The 26,022-nt window shown below is 40.3% G+C and overlaps 2 protein-coding genes across 2 annotated transcripts; one reads left to right on the forward strand and one right to left on the reverse strand.

Moving 5' to 3' along the window:
• The first annotated feature begins 1,814 nt into the window (after positions 1 to 1,814).
• On the forward strand, positions 1,815 to 12,908 carry LOC114148283 (cyclin-dependent kinase 5 activator 1-like). The gene is made up of 3 exons (XM_028023448.1): positions 1,815 to 2,566; positions 4,331 to 4,958; positions 5,788 to 12,908. The coding sequence occupies exons 2-3, from the start codon at positions 4,446 to 4,448 to the stop codon at positions 6,277 to 6,279; spliced, it is 1,005 nt and encodes a 334-aa protein (XP_027879249.1). The 5' UTR covers positions 1,815 to 2,566; positions 4,331 to 4,445; the 3' UTR covers positions 6,280 to 12,908.
• Positions 12,909 to 20,433: 7,525 nt separating this feature from the next.
• LOC114147566 (sperm-associated antigen 4 protein-like) lies at positions 20,434 to 23,693 on the reverse strand. Its single transcript, XM_028022048.1, has 7 exons — positions 23,623 to 23,693; positions 22,624 to 22,714; positions 21,464 to 21,627; positions 21,274 to 21,341; positions 21,056 to 21,191; positions 20,857 to 20,972; positions 20,434 to 20,721 (listed from the first exon to the last, which is right to left on the reverse strand). Exons 1-7 carry the CDS (start codon positions 23,627 to 23,629, stop codon positions 20,503 to 20,505), a joined length of 801 nt encoding a protein of 266 aa, XP_027877849.1. The 5' UTR covers positions 23,630 to 23,693; the 3' UTR covers positions 20,434 to 20,502.
• Between the last annotated feature and the right edge of the window lie 2,329 nt (positions 23,694 to 26,022).

Genomic DNA, 26,022 nt, shown 5'->3' on the forward strand with positions numbered 1-26,022 from the left:
ATTTGCTATTATTTCAACTACTTTTATGTTTTCTTTGCGTGTTTTTTTTCCTCCCTCCATAGAAGCTACACCTGGTCTGGCGTTTCATCAGCGAGTCGTTCTCCCTCTTCCATTAGCTTCTTACTTTGGATGAGCATACAAAGTCCTCCTCCTTTCAGTCCTTTTGTCTCTTTCTGTGTCTCTGCTCCGTCTTCTCAAACCTCCAGTTGCTCTCGGCAGATATCTGGTCATATAGGTTCTGGTTCTGCTGGAGTTTTCTTCCTGCTAAAGAGGCGTTCTTCCTCTCCGCTGTCGCCACCTGCATGTTTAGTATCGGGTCTTTACTGCTGCGAAGTCGACAACGCGATGCAAGCGATCGTTGCTGTGGACGTCCAGGAAGAGTGAATACTGCAAGTCGACGCTCCTCTGGGTTTCCATAGAAACATTTGTTAACTACTTTGAATAATGAACTGAGTTTAACACACCTTTTGAACCCCAGCATCAACTGGATTGTGTGTGTGTGATTAAACTGAAATGACTTTTATTGTAAAGTCCCTCGAGACGACGTGTGCTGTGAAATAAACTGAATTGAATTTTACCATCTGTTTAGTGAAATTTTTGTTATTTTCCTATGAAGTGGGCTTTCAGGGGAATAACATGAATTAGTACAAAGACATAGAACTGCACAGTGTGTTCCAAAGTATTCACTCCTCTTGGAATTATCTTGTTGCCTTGCAACCTTCTGCAGGGACGAGAAGGGAGTCAGACAGTTGATGGTCAACGGAACAGAATAGTCCTTTAATATTCTCACAGAGGGGAAATTGACTTCTTAATATACCCCAGTGTATAAGTATATCATATCAATATATCTAAAACAGTATAAACAAATGAGTATTAATAAGGTATACTGGAGATGAAATAAAATTGCCCTAATAAACGCTGCTTTACCTTGGGAATTTTGTTTTACAAGTATAATGATAATGGGGGTTTCCAAGCAGCATGTTTATTTGCTTCTCATTCTGGATCTGTCAATGATTCCTAAATTTAAGAAAACAAAACAAAATTGAATAAAATAATGTATATCACTAGTCAACAGTCAAATAATTGTCTCGGGTTTTTCAACAGTTCTAGAGTCATTTTGATTAACTGAATCCAAAAATCACCTTGGTTTAGCTCAATCAGATCAACTCTCTGAACTATGGAGCAACATGAGCATCAAAATGCACGACTTGTTCTGACATCTGGATCAGTTTACTGAGAATCTGGATCAATGAGTGAAGAGCAGGAGGAGAGATTCCATCAGGAGAGAGAAGAGACGGAGAATTTTACACAATGAAGACGTAATGTTCACTTACCCTGATCAGTGATCATAATTTAATTTACATAAATTCAAGTTTGTGACATTTAATTAATGCACTCTGTTAGAACACTATTTTTGTCTCCCCCTAAAACCTGTTTTGGATGCGAAATATTAATGGAAATTAACTGAAAAAGTCACAAAAATGTCATCAATTTAGTGAGAAGATCCGATTTCTCTAAATCCAATTAGAATAAAAACCTGACCTGATTGGGAAAAAAAATCAATGTCATTTTTTGGATTCGGCAGTGCAAAATAATCCTAATTCAGTTGAAAAAAACAGACAACTTCCCCAAAAAATGTTTCATAACCCAGTGTAATGGAGAAATGGGGGAGTAAACCGATCAAATTCCCCGGATGAGGCTGTCTAGTGATCCTCTGGTGGGGTTTGACACCCACACGGTGTTCAGTGGGTCTGATTCATAAAAACCTGTCAGCTGCTGCCCCCCCGCCCCCCGCCTCGGCGCAGCAGCAGCCGCCGCAGTTTCAGCACCGCGGACAGCGAAGCTCCCGATAGGCCCCGGCAGCCAGCGGCGGGCCAATGGCTGCGGGTGAACACTGAGCACCAGCAGCAGCATCAACAGCAGCAGCAGCATCCCGGCAGCAGCCAATCAGAGGCCGCCGCTTCCTCTCCCACATCCAACCCGAATAACTGCAGATGTCCGCATCCAAGCAACGATTCTCTCTCTCTCTCTCTGGCAGCTTTACAGAGAGAATATCTGCCATCTATTTTTGGATTTCATCTATTCCCCTCCACACACACACACACACGCGCGCGCGCTTTCCTCTTCTTCCCCGTTTTCAGCTTTTGTGTCAGTTTAGGGATCAGAACCTGTTGTGTCTCCGTTCCGTCCGAGCTGTGAGCAACAGCCTCGACCGACCAAGGTGATCTCTTCTTAATGGAAGACATCTTCTCTCGCGCTCCGAGGCGCATTTTCGCATCTATCCCGGGCCCCTGTCCCCATCGACGAAGGAGGGGCCCCCAGTGAGCGAGGCAAAGGGGGGGCCGACCAGAGAGACCACCGGCTGGGGGAGAGAGAGAAGCGCGTCAGGCTCTGTTTATGTAGGCTACCATCCGGGACGGAAGCCGTTTTGAGCCGCCGCTGGTGGATGCCGATGGTGTGCACATTTTATTATTTTTTTTCCTCCTTCTTCTTCTTTCAATCTGAGAGCGCCGATCCGTCGAGAAGGAACACATGGATCCCAGAAGGAGAGAGGATTAATTAGAAGGTAGGAGAACACAGAAAGGACAGAGGCATGTGTTTTTTTTCTTCTTTTCTTTAAATGAAAGGCAGAACGCTGATGAAATGCAGATTTTGCTTCAGCGTCACCCCTCTGCAATCATTCTGATTGATTCATCCAAACAAAACAAAACGGGAAAAAAACAAACCCTGAAGATAAATCAGCATGTTTCTGTTTATTATCTGTTTTTTTTTTTTTTTTTCTCGGATGGGTTGAGGCGGGCCTAGCGGGCGCAGCGGCTGCTGATGTCTGCTGGTGGGGGCGGATTCAAGGCTTCCATTTTGAAGCTAAGATGGATGCCTGCGCACATTTCTTTTTACTGCCTCTGCATGTGGCCTTTTCTCGCTCCTTATATAACGCCGATGATCACCGGCTGCCTGTGCCATGGCAACGAGAAGAGCCACATGCCTCCAACCTGCAGCGCCGACATGCTTAACGTGACCTTGTGCCGCGAAATGGTGCAGTTTCACCATTTATCACCACAACACCTACATGCCTGCATTGATTGCACAGCACGTTTATTTCCAGCATGTGGTTTAAAAGTCAAACTGTGCACCGGAATGTTAATGTTGAATACAGATATTTAGCTGTTCTTAATAAATAATTACAAATAATTTTATGCAGTTACTTTCATATGCAAAAGCTTAAAATGTGTCCACATTTTGTTACAACCCCAAACTCTGACATGTTATATTGGCGTTTAATGGGAGAGAGGAACACACCATGCTGGAAGAAAAGTTCTACATGGTCTTCAAACATTTTCAGAAATTCAAAGAAATCTTAAAAATCCGGCACATGTTTGTCTTCCGTCATTGGTCTGTTAAATGACTTGTTGGCATCGCAATTACAGTAGCAAGTAAGATAACGTAAGATAACTGGAATATTTGGTCTTTAGAAGACAGGAGACAATGTTGCATGGCAACAAGGACTAAAACAAAGAAGCGCAGTGGTGCACAATGTTAATATGCAGGAGAAAAACTTACCTACTTCAAATAGAGATACTTTGTTTCCCTGTTTAGCGCTCGACTAACAGTTGGCTTCAGGTATTCAGCTACTATTTGATGGCTGACAAGTAGTTGACAGATTCTCCTGATCCTATCGGAACTTTCCTAAAATAATGGTCCAACAGACGTCACAGGTTCCCTCACAACACAAGACCCAGACATCTTAGCATTACTGCCTCCATAAAGACTTCTCTTACATCGGCGTTAAAATGTTATGGAAAAGTTTCTTTACTGAAGAATTCTACTGAGATGATAGTAGAAAGACATTGGCCATTGGCCCTTTTTGGGGTTGTGGCATGAGCAGGAGAAGGACTGAGAAAAACACAATGCATGTAGCAAGAACATGTAGAACCTGTTGTCAAAACATAGCCTGTGTGCATTCGTTTTCCATCGATTGGGACAGTCATCATATTTTGGCCAGCCCTCTTGCCGACACATTGACAAGACTGTGATGTCACAAAAAGTAACTCACCTTGTTACAAAGCAGCAGGACACTGTGAATGTAATCCCTGTCTATATCTCCAGGATACATGAACGTTTGACAACAGGAGCTCTTCATTAGCAGCCCGCATACTTCACTGATACTTTGGGACTTGATGTTCCAAAAAATCTCTGTCATTTCTTCGCATTTTGTTCCACATAACAGCTGATTTGTGGAATTCATCATTTCTGCTACAACAATGACAGACTCCTATTTGTTGTAAAATATCTTCTTTAGTAACTTTGCCGTCCTGTTTTCTGTTTACAGGTTGTAACTCCTCTGCAAGTGAGTCACTCTGGCCCCTTCAGAGCTCTTTGTCCTCACCAGTCAAAGAGCTTCTCCCTGTTGAGCCCGGTCCGTCTACGGAGTCTGATCAGACATCATGGGAACTGTGCTGTCGCTTTCTCCAAGCTACCGCAAAGCTGCTCTCTTTGAGGACGGCCCGGCCACAGTGGGCCACTACACAGCTGTTCAGAACAGCAAGAATGCCAAGGAGGCTGCGGCAGCTGCTAAGTCCCTCAAGCGCCCCTCCATTATTAGCGCTTTGCCATGGAAACGGATCGTTGCTGTATCAGCAAAGAGGAAGGGTTCCAAGAAGCTGCAATCAGAAGTCGGGGACGGCGGGAAAGGGAGCTCCCCGGACGGCCATGCAGCCACTACGACCAACTCAGCCTCCAACAGCCTAAAGCTAATAAAGTCTCAGTCCTGCGCTAACCTCACGTCATACTCATCCGGTCAGGACCCCTCGGCTGCCACCACCACTACCTCCTCCCACCTGCCCACCTCCAAGACCGTTGCAAACGTAGCTGCTGTAGTCGCCAAAAAGAATTCCCTCACAGGACCTGGAATCCCGCCTTCCACCGCCGCTGGAACGCCAAAACGGATCATTGTTCAGGTAAGGCAAAATGTCACATTTTTAATCTATTTGACTGAACCCAACAGGAACAACAAGTTGAAGTTGTTCTCCAAGATGTTCTCAACTTGGCCAGAATGCGGCCGCCCGTCATTTAACCAACACCTGAGCCTGTTCTAGCCTGTTTACAACGGCTTCCTGTTCATTACAGAATTGATATTAAAATGTTACAGTTTGTTTTTAAAGCTCTTAATGGCATTGCCTAACCTTACTTATTTGAACTTTTTAGTCCTCCTGTATGTGGGAGGTCCCTGAAGTAATCAAATCATCTTTTACTAGAAGATTACTTTGGGATGACTGGGTCATTTCAGTGTCAGCACCCCAACTCTGGAACAATCTCCCTCTAGACCTTTGATCCATCTTTAAGTCCAAAGCTCAAGACTTGATTACCTTAGTTGACTGTTTTTACAGAGGACTTATGCAAAATTTTCATTTTGCACATTTTTGTACTTTCATTCATTCAGCCATTTTCTTGTGCAACTGTAAATGCTGAGTTGGGGTTGAGGAGCAGTAGTTGTTTATTTGGATTTAAAGTGACAAGAGCCCGTAAAAGAGATCATTCTCAAAATAGGCAGAGCTGGCCAAACTGAAACCTCATTATCTTAGAAAGATTTTGTTCTAAAAATCTTGTGAAAATCTTATGAGTCTTATGAATATGTTTCGTGTAGCCCAAAGAGTGCGCTACCCAAAAAAAATCATGTTCAAGGAAGCATGATGTGTCACCTTTAATTAATTAATCAATCAAATCTATCTTCTGCCGTGCACGTTCTGTTTCTTTCCATTGACTTGTATTGTCTTTTCTGAACCCCAGGCTTCCACCAGCGAACTGATGCGTAGCCTCGGAGAGTTCCTCTGCCGCCGTTGTTACAGACTGAAGCGCTTGTCCCCCACAGACCCGGTGCTGTGGCTGCGCAGCGTGGACCGCTCCCTGCTCCTGCAGGGCTGGCAGGATCAGGGCTTCATCACTCCAGCCAACGTGGTCTTCCTCTACATGCTGTGCCGCGACGTGGTCTCGTCCGAGGTGGCCTCGGAGCGGGAGCTCCAGGCCTCGCTTCTCACCTGCCTCTACCTTTCCTACTCCTACATGGGCAATGAGATCTCGTATCCGCTGAAGCCCTTCCTGGTCGAAGCAGAGAAGGAAGCCTTCTGGGATCGCTGCCTGGAGATCATCAACCGGATGAGTGGCAAGATGCTTCAGATCAACACCGACCCACACTTCTTCACCCAGGTGTTTGCCGACCTGAAGAATGAGAGCAAGAAAGAGGAAGAGAAGACTAAGCTTCTCATAGGCCTTGACCGATAGAAGGGATCTGGAAGGGGAGTAAGGAAAGGTGGAAGGATAGAGAGGTCGCAGTTAGGGAAGGCAAATGGGAAACAAGTTGTCTTAACTTAGAGAGATACAGTCACCTGGCGTCTCTGTTAGTCCACGATTTACCAAATTTATTGTTTGTAGCCCCGAGGACAAAACATTTCAAATCATAAATAGAAATGAAATCACCAGAGTCAAGTAATGAATCACTTATACACAAACAGATGGCCTGGGGGACAGATTTACCACGTCAAAGTCAATACAGTGTGAGACCCTGAGGAGGTTCCTACATCCTTCATACCAATTAGTCCACTGGACTTGATCAAAATATGACCTCTTAGCCTGAATAACTAAAGTAACGTGGCTAGAAAAAAGAAACCTCAAGACATTTTCACTAACTACAGATAAGCACTTAACATCATTCAAACGGGGAAAAATGTCTCTATTGGGCCTCGCAAAAGTATTCATGAACCTTTACACATGTTGTCATGCTGCATCAAAAAACTGACATATTTTAATAAATTATTTTATTGTACACAATAAAATAATTCATTTTTATTGGGACATACATGGCTTACAACAAGACGATATGGCTGTCTCTAGAGTTGGACAATATCAATACAATAAGTAATTGAGATACTATTTTGGGAAATTGCAATGAGAATGTTGGCTACAACCGACCCATGTTCTTAGACTCTTTGATCGTCTTTCATCACAATGTTTCCACCAATCGTTTTGTGGTAGAGCATTTAGGCCAACAAGAATGTCCATCCACTGTGGGAGCAGAGAACAGAAAGGTTTCTGGCCTTCAAAAATTGCATACATGGCACTTAAAATATAAGATTCCTCCAATTAGTGCATCAAAGCATTCTTATCATATTAATTGTGACATGGCACGCAGAATTATTTTGAAATGTTGATACGTTGTTGAGTTCTAGTTATGTGACAAAATGTTGAAAAGTACTGGAATACTTTTGCAAGGCACTGTATAATATCTCTTATTTAGAAAGCAGAGTTCTTTTCATGATATTAACAGGAAGTATTTCAGAGATATTTTTGATATCAGTCTTTAGCCTCAGGCACCGCATCAGTCTGACCTGGAACTTTTTCAGGGGACACCGTCTGAAATCTTCCAAACTGGTTCAGAGACGCCAGACATGGACCCACATTCACTTACAGCACCAATCAATAGTACACATTTTGAGTCAATGGCTTGACTTCTGACAAATATGATGTGTTTTACACGCATTGGCACGAAATCACTCCATGAAACCCAAACACACAACCAACAACTGGCCTCTTGCCCAAGCTCCTTAGCTAACACCATGATGTGGGAGAGTGGAAGTCGAGCAGTAATATTTCTCCCCGGTGAAATTCTCGGTGTAATTAAATATTCCATCAACAATATATCTATAGTACTGTATTTTAAAGGAGCATTCATGTTTTTATTCAGGAAAACTCCACGAGCCAACTACTTATATAGAAGGTTAAGTGAAATCTTAGTCCTTCTTGCACAGATCATTGATCATTAAGCAAACCTACCCGCCCTTAAGATGTTTACATTTATGAAAACATGACAAAGTGCAATACTCAACCCTCCAGGGCACATATTTACATGGGGAACAGATTTAGTTGTTTTAATCGCTGCATGTCGGTGCTGAATACTGAAAACATTAGTAGGGAAGGAAAAAAGGAAAGAAGCAAGGATGGAAGGAAGGAAAGAGAGAAAGAAAAATATTGCATTCTTGATGACTTCTTGTGTCATGAGGGACGTCCTTAAGCATAAATACTGAAACATCTGAAGAAAACCTAATCATATCAGAGAGTACATAGATGTATTTCCTCTTCCAAGGCAGTTCTATGACTTCACCGTTTGGTTCTATAGACCCGGGCTGCCGGTACCATCCTCTGTCTCCACTGCTCAGTGCTTTCAACAGCAACACGGACAAAACTTCTTTCCCTTCACCTACCTTGCGCCGAGCCAGTCAATCTAATCCAAACCAGAGACTAGACACACTTTTAGGTCAGGTGACCCGGTTGGCTTTATGTACTGACCAAGCTGTTTGACATGCATGTAGGTTCTGTAGGTTCCCTAGCATGCTGCTTTGTGTTGGATACGCCGCACCTCAACAATGCAAAAGAAACTGAGGGGTGGTCATGCTGAACTACTGAAAGTAAGACACCATGTTGTGGCATCAATTTGACATCGCTCTCATGGGGGAGACTGAGTGTCTTATTTATTCATGAAAGAGCAGGGAGCAGCCCTTCATTTTAAACTTCTATTATGTGGTAACAGCACCGGCGGGCAAAAACGAGCCCACATGATTTCCAGTAACTGAAGTTCGCCGTAGAATAGACAGGCCTCGTCTACACCTCTCCAGATATTTTTTGAAACAGATTTTTTTTCTTCTTCAGTTTGGAAAAAGTCTGCTTCTGCATTGGCACGGTGCCGTAGGATTCCATATCATAATGCTGTAATGCCTATTTTGTTCCAGCAGGTGGCGATAATGACGATAATAATGATATCAAAATTCCAAAGCAGGAGATCCTCTTAACTCTTATACCCTCGTAACGCCTTGTTCATGGCTTCCTTTCTGTATACGCAAATGGCATCTCAGAACTGAAATGCCCTTACATGAGCACCAACTTGTCAACTCATTTTGGGCCTATAACTGATCAATTAGCAGGATAACTGCCACTTAATCAGTTATTAATCAGTATTACTTCAAAGTGATGTTCATGACATCAGAATGCTCAGTAGGCATCTACGACAAAAAATCTGGGCCTCAACACCACTCTAATGTCCCCACATTCCAAAACCCTTTCTAGTTCATTCATGCGAAGTATAGAATATGGAAAAGTCTTTCCATATTCTATACTGGTACAGAAATGTGTTTGAAATAAAAAGAAATTTTACTTAAGGCCTGGTCAATGCTAAATGTGTTTTAGGGTTAAGGTTAAGTTTAGGTTTTAAGGAATGATGGGATTGCGAATGGTGGGTCCTAAGGCTGTGCTTCCACGAGACCACTGCCTGGACAGTGATTGGGGAAAAGTTCTACATTTAGACGAGACCGCCCAGACACCTTAATCTAGCCAGGGCGCTAGATGGCAAAGCATGTTAACATGTTGACCTTTAGCTTCCAACTCACTAGCTTCCAGCTCAATTAGAAAACAGTAACCCGTCTCTGATGAATCAAGTAACATACAAATTCCGAAGTTGTGTTAAACCGATCAGGTTAAGTAGCACGCACAGTACAATGCTGTTTGCCACTGTTTATGTTATTATCTGATTACAGTAGTGTGTTCTGCACATGTGTTCTTTCACACCTGTGGAATACTCCACACCTCTGTGGCGGTGGCTTCAGAAAGGTTTCACTCTGATCCCTGGCTTCAAAAAGTGCCAGTGTCAGAAAGTCTGACCACTGGAGACGTGTAAAGGAGCGGCTGGATTTCAACAAGAATGTTACGGTTTAGGTGAAAATATCGGCTCCGATGTTTCAGACTGAAAGCCTCTCTGATGCTTTTCCATCAATAAAAGATTCAAAATATTCTTCCAAAACTATCCTAACTCAGTGTGGACATGCACAAGACGGGATGATACATCGTCATTTTTAATATTTTCCGTGTTATCAGATCATATGGATGCACCACAAACATTCTAAAGTTCACGGTTTTTAAAACTCGTCTTTGGAAAGTTTTTTTTTTTAACTGAGCTGAAAATATTTGGTTTGCAAAATATCTGGTTTGTATGGACAAGCTGTTGTTCATAAACTTCTAACTTGCTACAGAATTTTCATCTAATTTGTGAGACACATGAAAGGGTACAACTCGTCAAGGTAAAGTAACAGTAGTAGAGACACAGAGGATGAGGGTTTGACATTATCATCCCAGAGGCTTTACCTTGATAACTTTATGTCATAAAGTCAAACTGTAGCGAATAAACTGTCTTCAGTTGTTAAAATCCTCTGCTTTCTCATAAAGGTCAGAGATATTGTGCCATATCATTATGAAGACTCATTATTTCATATAAAACAAAAAATAAAAAAAACACAAAAGAAGAAAAATGAGCCAACTCAGAATATCTGAGTCCAGAACAAGAGAGACTGTAAAAAAATAAAAAAAAGTTTTATACATTCTGTATCAGAGATGTAGAGCAGAGGAGAAGGACTTTCTTTGGTGGATTGCAAAAACATGGAAGCTTGTGATTTTGTTACACAATGAAATTGTACGATTACCTTTGTTAAATGTATGCCAACTTTGGAATCACGTGACTAGAGCATTCAACGCATCTATGTGGATTTTATGATCTCTGAAGAATAATAACAGGCTATTTGATGTTTCAGAGTACTGAACAAAATCAGAATGCCATTCGCAGGCGGTTTTGAAAACAAACGGAAACGGCTTTTTAAACATGATAAATGACTATGAATGATTTGCAAATTCCAGACGAGATGTGTCCATGATGCAGATATTTGTCAAACTCTAGTTGCAGTTTGGAAGTATATGGTACTTAGCTGGGCTGCAGCAGCAAAAATGATGAAAATCATGTAGCCCTGTTACCACAGCAGACCTCACAAGTCAAATATGCAGACAGAGGATGAAATTAGGCCAAAAGAGCTTATTTATGTGTCACTCTACCTAGAAGTTTCTGATGGCTTAATCAGACCAGTAGCATCTCTTTTAAAGGCATTTCCAACTTGACTTTCCACATATTGTTTTCTCTTTAGCAGTCCAAACTCCAGGAGGTAATGCATCTGTTGCTGCAGGGTAATGGAGGGTAAAGGTTGTGTTCAAAAGGTAGAGATGCTAATTTTCACAAGGCCATCCAATGAAGCCACAGAAGTCAAGGTGAAAACAAATACCTTGTTTTTCTAGATTTCTATGATTTTGGCAGGTCCATCATTTCAAAGAGCGATAATGAATGTGCTGTTATTTGATTTTGATTCTTGGAAAAAAATGGCTAAAATCTTAAAGGTTTGTCAAAACTGTACAAGCTTTCTGTTTTCCTGCAGTGATTTTGCAATAGCTATATCTTATCACCTTCAATTCACCGGTAAGCTAACTTTTCATTGGTGCCAGGTAATTTATTTCTAATTGACCTAATGTAGGCCTATTTTACAGGCAACAAGGTAAAACTGTGCCGGAAGACTTTAGCTATACCAAATTGGTCTTTGGCAAAAAGTCAATATCTTAACAATATTGTTCTTGGAATGTAGTGTTGGTGAATCTTGGCACACTAATTGTCATATGATAACACATGAATTTGCTAACTGCTTTACATTTAATATGTGACAGAATTTAAATGTAAAATTATGCTAGTAGCTTTGCTAAAGTATGAACCTCTTCAAAGAGAGCTAGGTTTTTTCAGTAATTTACACCTAAACGCTCTAATGTTCGGCACCAACACACAGAGTATGTTCAACAAACAGTTGAGACACTCATTTGTCAGGCATTTGAATTAAATGCTAAATGCTAGCATGACTGTAGCTTAGCTAGCCTACCTGTCTGTATACTACAAATTCATGAAATCCCATTGATATATCTTCAGTTTGAGAAACCCAAAGCTTAATGAACATTTTGTGCCAAATTCCAGCTGCCAACCTGTGACTGAACAATCACTCTAGAAAGATATTTTTTTTGCTAGAAGCTAAATAGTTCATGTTGACATCTGAAGTTTCCACAGGGCCTGTCACATAGAATAAATAAGCACCCAGCCGTACGGGGCAGTCAGTTTACACTCAGAAGTCATAACTAATATGTCGTATGTTGGGAAAATCAATACTAACAGGTTACCAATAGCTGCCACATGTTCAAAATATGGTGACAATTCTAATAAGAACATATTTATTTCCACTTCTGATGGTTTGTATGTCATGAAATCAATCACTAATCATGATACTCATATTGAACATTTTTACAGTGTTTTCACCAATAAGATGTATTGTGGACTTGTATAAGTTAGCCTGTTCACACAGTGGAACAGTTCTTAATTTCCACTGGTTTTGCATCTGTCAGATGGAATATATAGTTAAATTCAGGGTGACATCAATTCCAGATTAAGCTTTGACTTCAGAGATAAATGGACCATAGCAGCATATTCAAAATATTAGAGCAACTATGTAAATGACAGGCGATGATTTTTGTCAGACAAGAGTGTTGATGTGTTTTCCCTGAAAACAAAACGATTCGTGAACATTTATCCACATTTTTGCACCAAGCTGCTCCCATCTGTTAGGGGACAGTAACCTGACAAGCTTAAGGCGCCAGAATGATCAAATAAATGAAAGCTTTTGTGAGAGAAAAGTGTGACTCGGCAATTCCCGCCCAAATCGTCATCGACGATCCACTTGTTGCAATGTGCCATATTTTATCTTGTGTCATGTACAAGACAAAAACTATTGTGGAAGCTTCTGATATGATGAAGTTGGTACACTTTTACTCCCTTTTCATTTGTGACTCATATGTAAAGAAGAATCTTTGTTGAACAAAAGTCAAGGCTACTAGTGTTACTAGAGTGTTAATGCTGCAATATGTTACTATATGGATGTATGAATATGTATGTGAGAAATAAGAATTATTTGATCAACTGTTACAATGACTTTATATAAAAATATTTCCAAGCACTGTGTTTTTGTTTATTTCTAGGTTATAGAGTTGTTTTCTTTTTCTTATTTTATTTAAATAGACATTTTCAAAGTTTGGCCACAAGAGGGCAACAGGAGATGTTTGAAGGAGGAGATTTTTGTCATTATTGGTCTCATCTCATGTACAATAAGACAACGTTTTTTTTATTATTGTTGCTATTAACATAAACATATATCATCACAAAAAAAGGTACCATAGCGCATACATTATGTGTTCACACTACATACTAACAAAGAAGAAACACAACAAAAGAAACAAATAACCCAAAGTGAATCAAAAACCTAGCAGGGCAAATTGTACATGCAACAGAAAAATCCAGGGCAGTACAATGAAGTAAACATATTTTCAAAAAAGAGGTCAACTTAAAAACATTTTTTGACTTAACAAAAAATAAGGACTTATGAAACAAATTCAACTAATTATTCCACTGCATAAAATCAGAGATGGTTTTAAAGAATCAACATTTGTGCTTGGCCAATGGGAGAATGTTCTTTGATGTAAAGTCATTAATGATGTCACCACATGAAATCTGCTCAGCTCCTGTATGGTTGATACCGATGGCTGCAAGGCCACTGGGGCGCTCCTGAGACATGGTAGACCTCAGATATGTTTTTGTAAGATTCTACTTGGAGAAACGTCTCTCTGCTCCAGCCACTGTGGCAGTTTATGGGACTGACCACAAGGAAGAACCAGCAAGGAGGAATGAGAGAGAGGTAATTAAATACTGGGGGTGTGAACGCTGGAACAATAGACTGGGCTGATTGACTAACAGGCTGCAGGTGTGAAGGGAGAGAGAGAAAAAATGGCACAGGGGGCGAGATAGAGTAGACAACAGGGGAACTGGAAAAATAAATCTAACACTAAAGAATAACTAAGAAACACAAAGAGTAACAAAAAACGGAGCCCGTCCTTTTACTGTTTGATCCATCAAAGCAACATTTGATGACGTGTGAAAGAAGGATTCTTGATTACACTGCAAAACGGGATCATTGTTTTGATGCCATAAAATAATAGTTTTGCTCATGATCTGTTACAGCAGGGGTGCCTTAAGTGGGTCCTTGAGGGCCGGCATCCTGCATGTTTTAGTCCTCTCCCTAGTTGTAGTAACAACCTTTTCAGCATGTCAGTGTTCTTCTTAGGTCTTCTAATCATTGGATCCAGGTGCGTTAAACCAGGGAGAGAACTTAGACATGCAGGATGCCGGCCCCCCAGGACCCACTTTGGGAACTTTCCTGTCACTGAGTGACTCCATTTTTTGCGAGAAACTTTACTCTGCCCAAACTTATATCTAGCTTTGAAAATACAACCCACTGATCACCAGTTAATTCCAAAACATCTTTCTTTACAATGAGTTTATTTTAACCATCCTGTTACTATTACTCTCCCTCTGGCTAATTCTGTAGCTGTTCATTGTGCTCTCGTCTTGTGTTTGTTTTTAGTATAGTTTTTTTTAAAAAAAGTTTAGTTTTATTTTGCCGCAAACCAAATCTTTATGACGGCCAGGATTAGCCCAGTTCAAACTAAACACTTTGATTCACACATACTGTATCAGGTCAGCTCCCTTCGAAGCTGCTCAAAACTCCAGCTCTTCCAGCTTGTTGTCCTTCCTGGCAGCGCGCGCTGCTCTTCTTGATTTTTATTGGCTGTTGGCTCAGCTGCTCTTCTTCTCTGTAACGTTAACAGTAGCGCGAGCAGCTACCGTAACTGCTGCTGTTGCACGCAAGACGCTCACTCGCGCTTTCTACTCCCTGCCATATGGAGTCTCCGGCTACCGTAATAACAATCTATAGGAAACTTTTTTTTCTCATTCATAGAACGATAAAATCGGGGACGTCTGGTCACCCCATCTTAACGACTATAAAATACTAGCTCAAATTTTTGCGATGCGGATGAAAAGTGTTCTTAACCTTATAATTGATGAAACTCAAAATGGTTTCATGACCCAAAGACATGTAGCTAACAACATCAGGCTAGTGTTGGATCTGATTGACTATGCAGATTTGTGCCATGATGACAGCCTTATATTAGTTTTAGATTTCTGTAAAGCTTTTAACACCATTGTAGATAATTTTATTTTTCAAACATTAGAGACATTTGGTTTTGGCCCTTACTTTTGTGCAGCAATCAAAACCATGTATATATTGTTCAATCAAGCTTCATACTGGTACCTCTCCCAGATTTGATCTAAAGCAAGGAGTCAGACCAGGTTGCTCGGTGCCCCATACCTCTTTTTGATCTGCTCTCAATTACTTTCAGATTTCATTAAACTCAACCATTTGAAAGGTATCACTATTGCTGAAAAAGACACTTTATTCTTAAAAGACACTTCTCAGGTTTCTTTAGCAATTAATACAGTTGAGAAATTTTCTAGAGCCTCTGGACTCTACCTTAACATTAGTAGATGTGAACTTTTAGCCCTTAAAAGTTGTAACACATCCTCCATTTATAATATTCCTGTTAAAGACTCTGTCACCTACAGTATCTCGGCATAAAGATCAACAAAGATCAAAACTCTAGAAGTGCTCTGAACTTTAACCCTATTATAGAAAATGTACAAAAGAAACTAAATTCTTGGCTTCAAAGAGATTTATCAATTGAGGGAAGAATTTTGTTAGAAAAGGCAGAAGGTTTCTTGATCACAAAATGTCATAAAGGAATTGTCGGGCCCGGCCCGGGCCCGGAGGCCCCAGGGAAGACCCAGGACACGCTGGAGGGACTATGTCTCTCGGCTGGCCTGGGAACGCCTCGGGATTCCCCCGGAGGAGCTAGAAGAAGTGGCTGGGGAGAGGGAAGTCTGGGCCTCCCTTCTGAAGTTGCTACCCCCGCGACCCGACCTCGGATAAGCGGAAGAAGATGGATGGATGGATGGAGGTTTAAACACCTATTGAGACAGATTTAACAAACACAAGAAAGACAAGAGAGTTAGATTCTTTTGTACTCGCGAGGAGAACAGCCAGAGATGTTTTCAGTCACACATCTCTTCCGTTCTCAAAACATATGTGTCCGTTCTCCCTTTTTATTGCTGTTAGGATCCCTGTTACAGAGAGCATCTCAAAGGGGTGGGGAAAACACTTCAGTCACATGATTGCAACGCAAATGCTAGTCACTAACAAAACACATGGTATCTACACACTGGATCATTCTGTTCCAGACACAGGATAACACAGAGCAAGTTGTACGTCTTCACAGCGATGGTTTTATATCTATCTAACAGGTCAAGGATGCAGAGGTTTCTGCTGAGCGATAACCATTTTGAAAACGGTTCTCTGCTCTTCCTCAGAGAGGCCTTCTGAGAAAGGAATCAAAGTAATTCAACAACACAGAAACTTTCTTTATGCTAACATGAAACAAATAAAAGCATTTAAGACAAGAACATTATAAAGGCGCATGAACCAACAAATATTTGATAATAATATACAATTTACCTAACAGGAATGGTCAATAACATGGGGATCCTCATTTTGGCCCCTAAGGAATAAATTCAAGCTTGCATCATTTTCTGCTGAAAACTCCTTATTCATTTGGGAGGACAGAGTTTGAATCGTTCTTGGTTGACTCCACCCCTGAAGCCATCTTTGACATTAGAGACCATTAGGTCTCAAATTTTTGCCATTAGAGATCATAAGTTCTCTAATGGCAAAAATTCAAATACAATAAAAATAATAATAGACAGCCATCAGGTTCACTGGAGTACTCAAACCCCTCCACCACGTTAAGGTGACGATTCCCCGGAGGGGTCCTCGGCGAACCCCATCAAATTGATCATGAAACCAATTTGATGACATCCCCCATCCTGAGCAAGCATATAGCGACAGTGGAGAGGAAATCTCAGTTTGAGCTGAGAGAAACCTCCAGCAGAACCAGACTCAGGACGGGCAGCCGTCTGCCTCGACTGGCCGAAGAAAAAGATGATAGGAAAGAGACACAAACACAAAGACAGGGACCTGCAGAAACACAAAACACAAAGTTAGCAAGAATATTGATACATGATGTGTGTGTAAATCACAAGATACAAAATTAAAGAGAAAACTCAACTGTGCATGACAAGCATGGGAAGAAATCCAGCAGCAGAGCAGCACACAGTGGAGGGGTGAAGAGAGGGATGGCACAGAAAAAACAGCTAGCTCCAGATCCAAAGCATCATAACCTGTAAATAGTTAATGCAAGACACACAAACACAGGACAACAAACATAACCCAGGCAACATCCTCCAGGACCCAGAACTATTAACAACCAGAGTAGACAAACAACCATGAGAAAAAACCAGGCCAAATACCCCAACTAAGACGACCAGCCACGAGAGCCCACACAACCATAGACAGTGCCCAATGGTTGCCAAGAGCATAGCCCCCCCTACCCCCCCGGTCGCCCCCACCCCGAACCCCCCGACCCAACCCAATTATATAAAAAATATTAACATTCTGTTACAAATGTTCAATTTAGTTGTATCCATCCATCCATCAATCCATTTTCTTTTGCTTATCTGGGTTTGCTTGCAGATAATGTCCTCTTTACTGTAGACACTGCACCAATCTGCCTATTGATCGCCTGCTCCACTTTTCCCTCAGTTGTGAACAAAATCCCACAATATTTAAACTTCTCTGACACCGGTCATACAGTGACCTAACAAGACACTGATCCCGATCCTAGCTGCTTCACACTCGGCTGCGAACTGCTCCAGCGAAGGCTGTAGGTCACGCCCTGATGAAGACAATAGGACCACATCGTCTGCAAATAGCAGAGACACAATCCTAACGCCACCAAAACGGATACCTCAACTCCACAGAAGGACCAAGAGATTCTGTCCATTAAAGTTAGAAACAGAATATGGGCAACCTTTACGGAGGCCAACTTTCACCAGAAGCAAGCCCGACTTACTGCCGGCAATGAAGACCAAGCTCAGACACCGGTCATACAGTGATCTAACAGGTCACCGATCCTCATCCTGGCTGCTTCACACTCGGCTGCGAACTGCTCCAGCGAAGGCTGTAGGTCACGCCCTGATGAAGACAATAGGACCACATCGTCTGCAACTAGCAGAGACACAATCCAAAGGCCACCAAAACGGATACCTCAACTCCACAGAAGGACCTAGGGATTCTGTCCAGAATCCAGGATCTGGGCAACCTTTGCGGAGGCCAACTCTCACCAGAAACAAGCCCGATTTACTGCCGGCAATGCAGGCCAAGCTCTGACACCCACTGGGAGAGCCTAGCAAACCTCCCACAGGGTTCCCAGAGGAACACAGTCAAACGCCTTTTCCAAGTCCGCAAAGCAGATGTAGACTGGCTGAGCGAACTTCCATGCACCCTCTAAGAGCCTGCTGTGGGTGTAGAGCTGGTCCAGTATTCCACAACCAGGATGAAGACCTGAATCCAAAGTTTAACTATCCAACGGACCCTCCTCTCTAGAACCACTGAATAGACCTTACCAAGGAGGCATAAGAGTGTGATCCGACTGTATTTGGAATACACTCTGCAGTCCCCCTTTTTGAACAGGGGAACCACCACCCCGGACTGCCAATCCAGGGGAAATGCCCCTGATGTCCATGCAATGTTGCAGTCATGTCTACCAACACAACCCCACAATATCCAGAGCATTAAGGAAATTGAAGCGAATCTCATGCACCTCTGGTAGCTTTTTAACCAACTCAGTGACCTAAGCACCAGAGATTGGAGAGCCAGACCAAAATCCCCAGACTTTGAAGACATGCACTAAGGGGATTGATAAGACCGTCAAAGTATTCTGCCCACCAACCCACACTGTCCCAAGCTGAGGTCAGCAGCACAGCATCCCCACTGTAAGCAGTACTGCTGCTGTACCACTTCCTCTTTCTGAGATGCCAGGTGGTGGCCCAGAATCACCTTGAAGCCATAGGGAAGTTGTTCTCCATGAAGTCTTCAAACTCCTCCATGCCCGTGTTTCTGCCCCGGCGACCACATGAGGTGCATGCCTACATATCTATAATTTAGTTGTAGTTATAATAAAATGCAGGCACATGTAGTCCAGATATGCAAAATATGTATGAATGAAATGGATGTCTACACTGTTGAAATTTTAAACCCCTGTTTTGTACCCTAATTCTTTCTTCTGCTTCTAATTTTTACCCATTAACAAATGATTGTTTTCTACTCACAAAGGTTTTTGTGGGTAGAAAAACTTGTCTGTCAATTAATTTAATTAATTGGCAGGCATTTTGAAAAATAACAATTTTCCAAAAGAAATGTAATAATTTGAGTCTCAAAACTTACCTCTGTCCATACTTACCCTCTATCCATCCTCTTTCTCCACCTCTTCATTATGCGATCTCTCCGTGGACTCTGACGTTGTAGAGGCAGGTGTACTTTGTGTGGCCCCAGTTACTGTTTATCTGTAGCTTTATGGAGCTAAAGGCCATTTTTTCATGGCTCTGTAATGATAAAATGATGTATTAGTTTAATATAGTACAGTAGAGCTAAGAGGGAGTTTATTAGAGGCAAAATAGTTTGAGATTTCAAAGCATTGCAAGAGCACCACCAACATTGCTTCAATGTTTTCCCATTTTGTCATACGTCCACAAATGTTCATGTATTTAATTGGTATTTTATGTAATAGTCCAACACAAAGAAGCATATAATTGTGAAGTGGAAGGTGATGAGGGTGATCTTCATCAGCTGATGGAAATAGCTATAAATACAAATCAGTCCTGGAAGAAAACCTGCAGAAGACTTAAAGTGAAACTCATCCCCAAATCAACTTTTTATTTGCTGACAAACTGTCTAAATATGTTATTTGGCATTCTATCTAAATAGATAGCATGTTCTGTGCAAAAGGACATTTTTTGTGCAAATCTTTCAGCTGGGCATTAATTTGCCTAAAATCATCTCATTACTGGTCTCATCGTCATCGGTCAATCGGCTCTTAGGGAATGAAATTTTTCTGTTGGTTGCAGCAGTGGGGCTTGGTACGATTTTGTCATTAAGGTAACCAAAGCACAGCGCCCCTAAAACCAGTGGCACTCAGGAGTTGTTGCCAGCGTTACCAAGGCGATTGGTAAGCATTGACCGATAGCATTATTCAGTTTTACAAATGTGTGATTTGTTTGCGATGTGGACACAGAATGGGATGGGTCTCCTCTGCTCTGAGTGTTGGTGAGGGTTTGGTGTTGAGGATGACTGTATGAGACCAGCTGAGGAAGCCGGAGAAGCTTCTGGCAGCTAATGGCCGCTCTTGTTGCTCGCTCAGGGCAGACAAGCTGTCTGCAGCCGAGCAACAGAGAGTTATTGCCATTAAAGTCTCCAACAACAGAGAAAAAGACTCTCTAGATTTACCAGCTTTAGAATACGATGACGTTTATATTTTTAACATGAAAACACTGAAAAGTTCAATGGATATAAATATGTTGCAAATGATTAAGTAAAGTAGCAATAAAAAAAAAGCAACTGGGATAAACATACCGGTAGCTCAAAGGTCTGAAGCGAATCTCCATCCTGCTCATAGATAAAAGTTCCCAGATGAGTCCACTCCTGTTCAGGTTCCCTCATTCCCTGCAAAACAAAATTAGACAAATATTCTTATAAATATGTCTGAAAGTTAGACTGAGTGTTGCTGTTTAATATTCAGATACTTGTGGCTTACATAGACAGAAAACTCCTTGGGAGCACTCCAGATGTTACCAGTCGGGGACAACATTTTAGGCAGGTGACCCAAGGTGACGTGACTGATAAGGACTCTGTGGGACAGGGCGATGGCTAAATGTCCCTGGGAACCTTCAAAAGCCCAGCACTCTCCTGGATTTAGGCGAGTCCTCCCCTGAAGAGAAAACCAGTTCAAAGTTTCAGTGGGATGTTAAAATGATAAACAAAAAACCTTCTAACTGTTACATCACATACAAACACCATTCTGCTTCGTATTCATGTTGCATTATGATTGCAGTTCAGTTCATACCTGGATGACAATGTCTGGGTGGATAAATGGCTCTTCTAGTGCAAACCCAAACCAACCGCATCTTTGTAGTTGGCCAGGATGTGCGGCTAATGGCCTCCACTGTAAAACCTTTGCTCCTGTTTTCAAACACACACAGAAAGTGAATTAAAACCATCTAAGCTTAAAACATTCAGTCAGATTTATGATAGCAATGACTTACCTTGTGATTTCAGAGCAAAGTTGGGCAACAAATCTGCCGATGGAAGAAGGTAGTCCATCTTATTCTGCAGGACTATCAGTACATCCTTCACTTCCTGTATTTGTCTTCCTTTATCTTCACATCCTGGGACCGAAACCTAAACACAATTGAAGTTAGATGTTGGGTCATATCACTAAAGAGGACATTCATATATGGGTTTTGATTAACAGAAAGCTTACTGTGTTTATGGTGGGGGGTGAAGAAACCAGAGGGTCCATGGAAAGAGGAGCAATAATGCAGGCAAATCCTGACAAATGAGGAGAAATGAGAAGAAGGTGGCAGGATTAGTGACACTGTTTTCAGACTAAAAACTCTCTACAAAACTTAGAAATATCGGTGCTTGGCTGTTTGTAGAAGAAAATCATTTACCATAAAACAAGACAAGAAATGTGACGCTGACAAAACAACGTTTCAGCGTGAACTTCAATAGGTCCTCATTGCTGCAGCTGCTGCTGCTGCTGCTGCTGCAGCTGATGTTTCCTGAAGACGTCTCTTTTGTTGCTGCGTGGTTATACCGACGGTATGTCCACTTCCTGTTCAGCCAAGGTAGAACAAATACAAATATGTAAACAGATTCATAGATCCTTAGATTATTGAGTTAAATATGCAAAGTCATTTTTGCAAAAATATTCACTTCCCTTGAACTTTTTCACATCTTGTTTTTAATGACCCTTTACTTAACCAGGAAGTCACCATTGAGAATAAGAATCTATTATTCAAGGGAGACTTGGGTTATAATTCAACGTTATCACATTACAAACACAAACTTTGTACATTTTTTATCAGTCATACTTAGTTCTACATCTCTTTTGATCTGAGTTTGCTATTTTAATTTATGTACAGTATTATTTTCCTATGCTGTAAATTAGCCCTTCCTGCACAGCCTCTTATTTTTATTTTTCCCATCATATATTTTTAAGTTAGTTTGAATTTGCATTCAAACTAAGGTCTAAAAAATAGACTAAAGACTTTATAATATCAAAGTGAAAACTAATCTATATAAAAATAATAGCAACAAACAAAAATATTTTACCTAAAGAAAGTGGCTGCATAAATATTCATGCTTTTTAAAAGTGACTGACCTAATTCAACAAAGGTCCAGCCAACATTAAAGTTTTTTTGTTTTGTTTTTTTGTCACAATCCAAATTTTGTTGTACATTATTTATTTCAACAGTAATAAAACAGTAAAACATTCAAGGGGATAAATACTTTTTACAGTCACTGAACACTGAATTCCTCCACTGTGTCTATTCCTAACTGAATCCTAATTAGTGACATCAGAAGGCAGTTGTGATGTATGTATGGAACATACATCACAATCATAATTTAGATGCATCACAATTGGAAGGCTGAAAAATAAACTGCTACAGAAATTTGTCAAAAAAATAACAATTTCTTTCTTATTTGCTAAATTGCTAAATAGTACACATGAGTTTGTGGTTTTTACATGAAAAGAAGTAAAAAGTTCAAAGGGGAAGAAATATTTTTGCCATGTCTTGAATTTAATACTTCTGTTGATTCTGTTTACCTGATGCTGGTCTCATGATAAGAGATCGTTGGTTTTCCATCAGCTCCATAGTAACCATTTAGCACCAGTCGAACACTTCTTCTCAAAATGTCTAAACCAAAACAGAGGCATGGAAAGTTGGTCAGTGACTTTAACACAAAGCAGATCAAACATATGACAAGATCACATAACTTTTGATCAGTTTCAGCGTCCTAAAACCATTCATGAAATTTAAAACTATCATTTATTTGAACTTTATTCCCCTGCAAATCAAAGGATTATTTCTGGAAATTATCACAGTCATTGATCTTCAAATGAAATAACTTTAAATAGCTTTTCAATTTTTCCAGATTTGATTCTTGTCACCATTATCAAACGTGGAAAAAAAAATACTTTTTTTTTTATTTATTTATTTTTCTTCTATCTTTGCATACGACTGAAAACAAACTGTTCCGTCTTAAATTAAAATTTAACTTTAAACAGCTTTTAAATCTACAGTTGGAGAAAATTTGTCAAGATTTGGACCTTCTGTTTTGGTCATTTCAAACAAATTGTCAAATATACAAGACTAAAAACAATCTTTTTTATATTTTTGCATAAAACAGAAAACAAACTATTCAATTTTAAATTATAAAAACTTATTTCTCATTTATTGAATGTTTAGAGCCAAACCAGTCACGGTGTTATTTCTGACAATTATCACAGTCAGTGATCTTCACATTTTCACATGAAATCACTTTGAACAAAAAAGCTTTAAGTCAACTGTTGGGGCCAATTTTTCCAGATTTCTTCCATCTCACCTTTATCAAACATGCAAAAAAACTAAAAAACAACAGTCCTGATATCTTGAATCTTTACATAAAACAAGAAGCAAAACTATTCCATCTTAAACTGAAAAAACTTTTTTCTAACCAACAATCTTCATTAACAAATCACTAATAATTCTGTCAAACCAAAAATAATATCTTTCCAAAATTGTGATCAAGTTATCCTTGATAAATATTCAAAGAAAATACTTACGTTTCATTCTTGTATTTTTACAGTATTTCAGTTGAAATGTAGTAAAAGTCTCTTGAACTCTTGGACGTGTCTCTTCTCTAAAATCCACAAGCACAAATGAGAAAATTCAGTTAAAAATTTCTCCTTTGATGAAAAAACTCCAAGACGCTTGTGATGTATGTTTCATACATTCATACAAGTTCCATAGATGTGATGTCAGCATCAGCAAACACAATGGAATTTCTGTGTTGATTTAACATAATGCAGCTTTAAATACATAAAATGACTAAAATCCTGCTTAGTTAATAAGTTCATTAATTTGTATGTACAAACATATGAGACAACTAGTCAATATTGAAATTACAGTAGTACTTTATATTTAGTGCAGTTCAGAATTCTTCTGAACTTCTACTTATTGAAACTTAGGTCCAAAGATACAGTAGTATCTTTCATCATTTGTATCATTTCATCAGTAGTATCATTTGTACTTCAACAACGGACCTCTAAATAAAAACTACTGAACGTGACAAGTCTAGCACAATAAAGTTCTGTTATTAAAATGTAATTGAAAGTGAACAAACATACTGCATATGTAACCCAGGGTAAAAACTGCCCTTAATCCCACCTTTGGTGCTCCATTGGCTAGAGTGACAGTCAGTCACACCGTGCATTCAGCCAATCACTGCATCTTGAGTGGTTAATCAGGCCTGCTCCAGCTTTCCCAGTCAGGTGTGAGGGGGAGAGCTAGAGACAAAGGAGCCACAGGTTTGTTCTTCCAAACAATTAGTTTATCTCTTTGTTTATTATGCACTTTTAAAACTCACAATATAAAAAAATCATGTAGATCTGAACATTCAGTGAGCTTGGAGCCATGAAGTTGTCATGCACTGAACTATTTATGGAATTGGTGAGTAGTGAACACAAATGTTTGTTTGGTTGGCATGTTGGTGGTGGTAGTCAATGCTAATTGTTTGATCATCAATTGTAGCTTCTTAAATTCAATATGTGTTTAAAATAATGAGATGAATGCTGATATCTTTAATTCGTCTGAAAGATTAGATTGTGGATATAATTGCATTTATTTCTGTATATAATAACTGAAACAAGTCTAGTTAACTAGCAGGCTGGTAATTTACTGGTCCTGTTTATTTCAATACAGGCCAGGTGACCCTGTTAGGGTTAAAGGATGGTGAGCTTCTGACAACTGGCTGGAGCCAAGAGAAGCTGAAATTTACTCCATACTGGTCTGGTAGGAGTCTGATGGTCTGTACTGGTTCCCCCTCCATCTCACTACCTAGACACACAATCCATTATTCATCTCTTTTCTGGTGGAAACAAATTGTGCTTGGACATTTTTCATCTCAAATAACTGGACAATTAAAACATGGACTTTTAAATGTGTGTCGGTCAGACAATGTGCTGACCAGCGGGGAAAGTTAGGACTCTTTGTACACATCTATATAGAAGATCTACTACAGTACTGTGTGTATATATATAGTATTTATTTATTTATTTTTTTGGTTTCCATGTATGTTTGTGTCTTGTGGTGTTCACTTAATTTTTTTTCCTTAAAATACATAATATTGAAAGCACTTATTCTTTTGTATTGTTTTATTGATTACTGACAACAGCTCCAGTAGATGAATCTAGTCTTCTGGTGTTATGTGCCATCTAGTCCCTTAACTACATTCAGTAGTGCTACACATAAGTTCCAGAAAACTGTTGCAGCGAACAGTTGCCACACTAAATGATGTCATCAAACACCAACCAATCAGGCTCACTTCTATCTAATTTTCCGGACTATAGAGCGCACCATACTATAAGCTGGTTGGGAAACAAATACATCATCATCATTAGGCTAGTTTACCGCCATAAACGGTAAATCAATTAATCGTACGATAAATTAAAACTATCGACGTCATTTTAATTATCGGCTTTATCGTCTCTTCCGACCTTTTTCTCTTTCTGTTGATGAAACTGAATGAAAAAAGGCTCAACTCCGGTGCTCTCCACTGACCCTCCCTTCCTCATTTCCTTATGGTAAAGCTCAGCGCACTCCTGTCGGCCGATTGTCGGCCCATTTTCAAAACCTGACAGACCAAACATTAGTCAACAGAAATCCTTGGTATAACGGTTCGATCGGTTCGATCCTACCATGTGATGTCCAACAATGGGAACAAAATAATGGCTACAAGTCCAGTGAACTAATTTTAAAACCAGGTATTAATCAATGCTTTACTACAATCTACCTGCAATGCATGTGGCTAGTGTCAGCGTAAAGTCCTGACTGAATGAAAATCATTAGAACCTATAGTATTTATGTCACGTTAACGAAGAACAGCTGAAAAGTTACCGGGTTTATCAACTGCAGTAGCAATTTAGCTCCAACTCCTCCTCTTGTCATTTCTATATTCTTTGCAT

Source organism: Xiphophorus couchianus, chromosome 7 (assembly GCF_001444195.1).
Source record: "Xiphophorus couchianus chromosome 7, X_couchianus-1.0, whole genome shotgun sequence".
NCBI classification, from domain to species: Eukaryota; Metazoa; Chordata; class Actinopteri; order Cyprinodontiformes; family Poeciliidae; genus Xiphophorus; species Xiphophorus couchianus.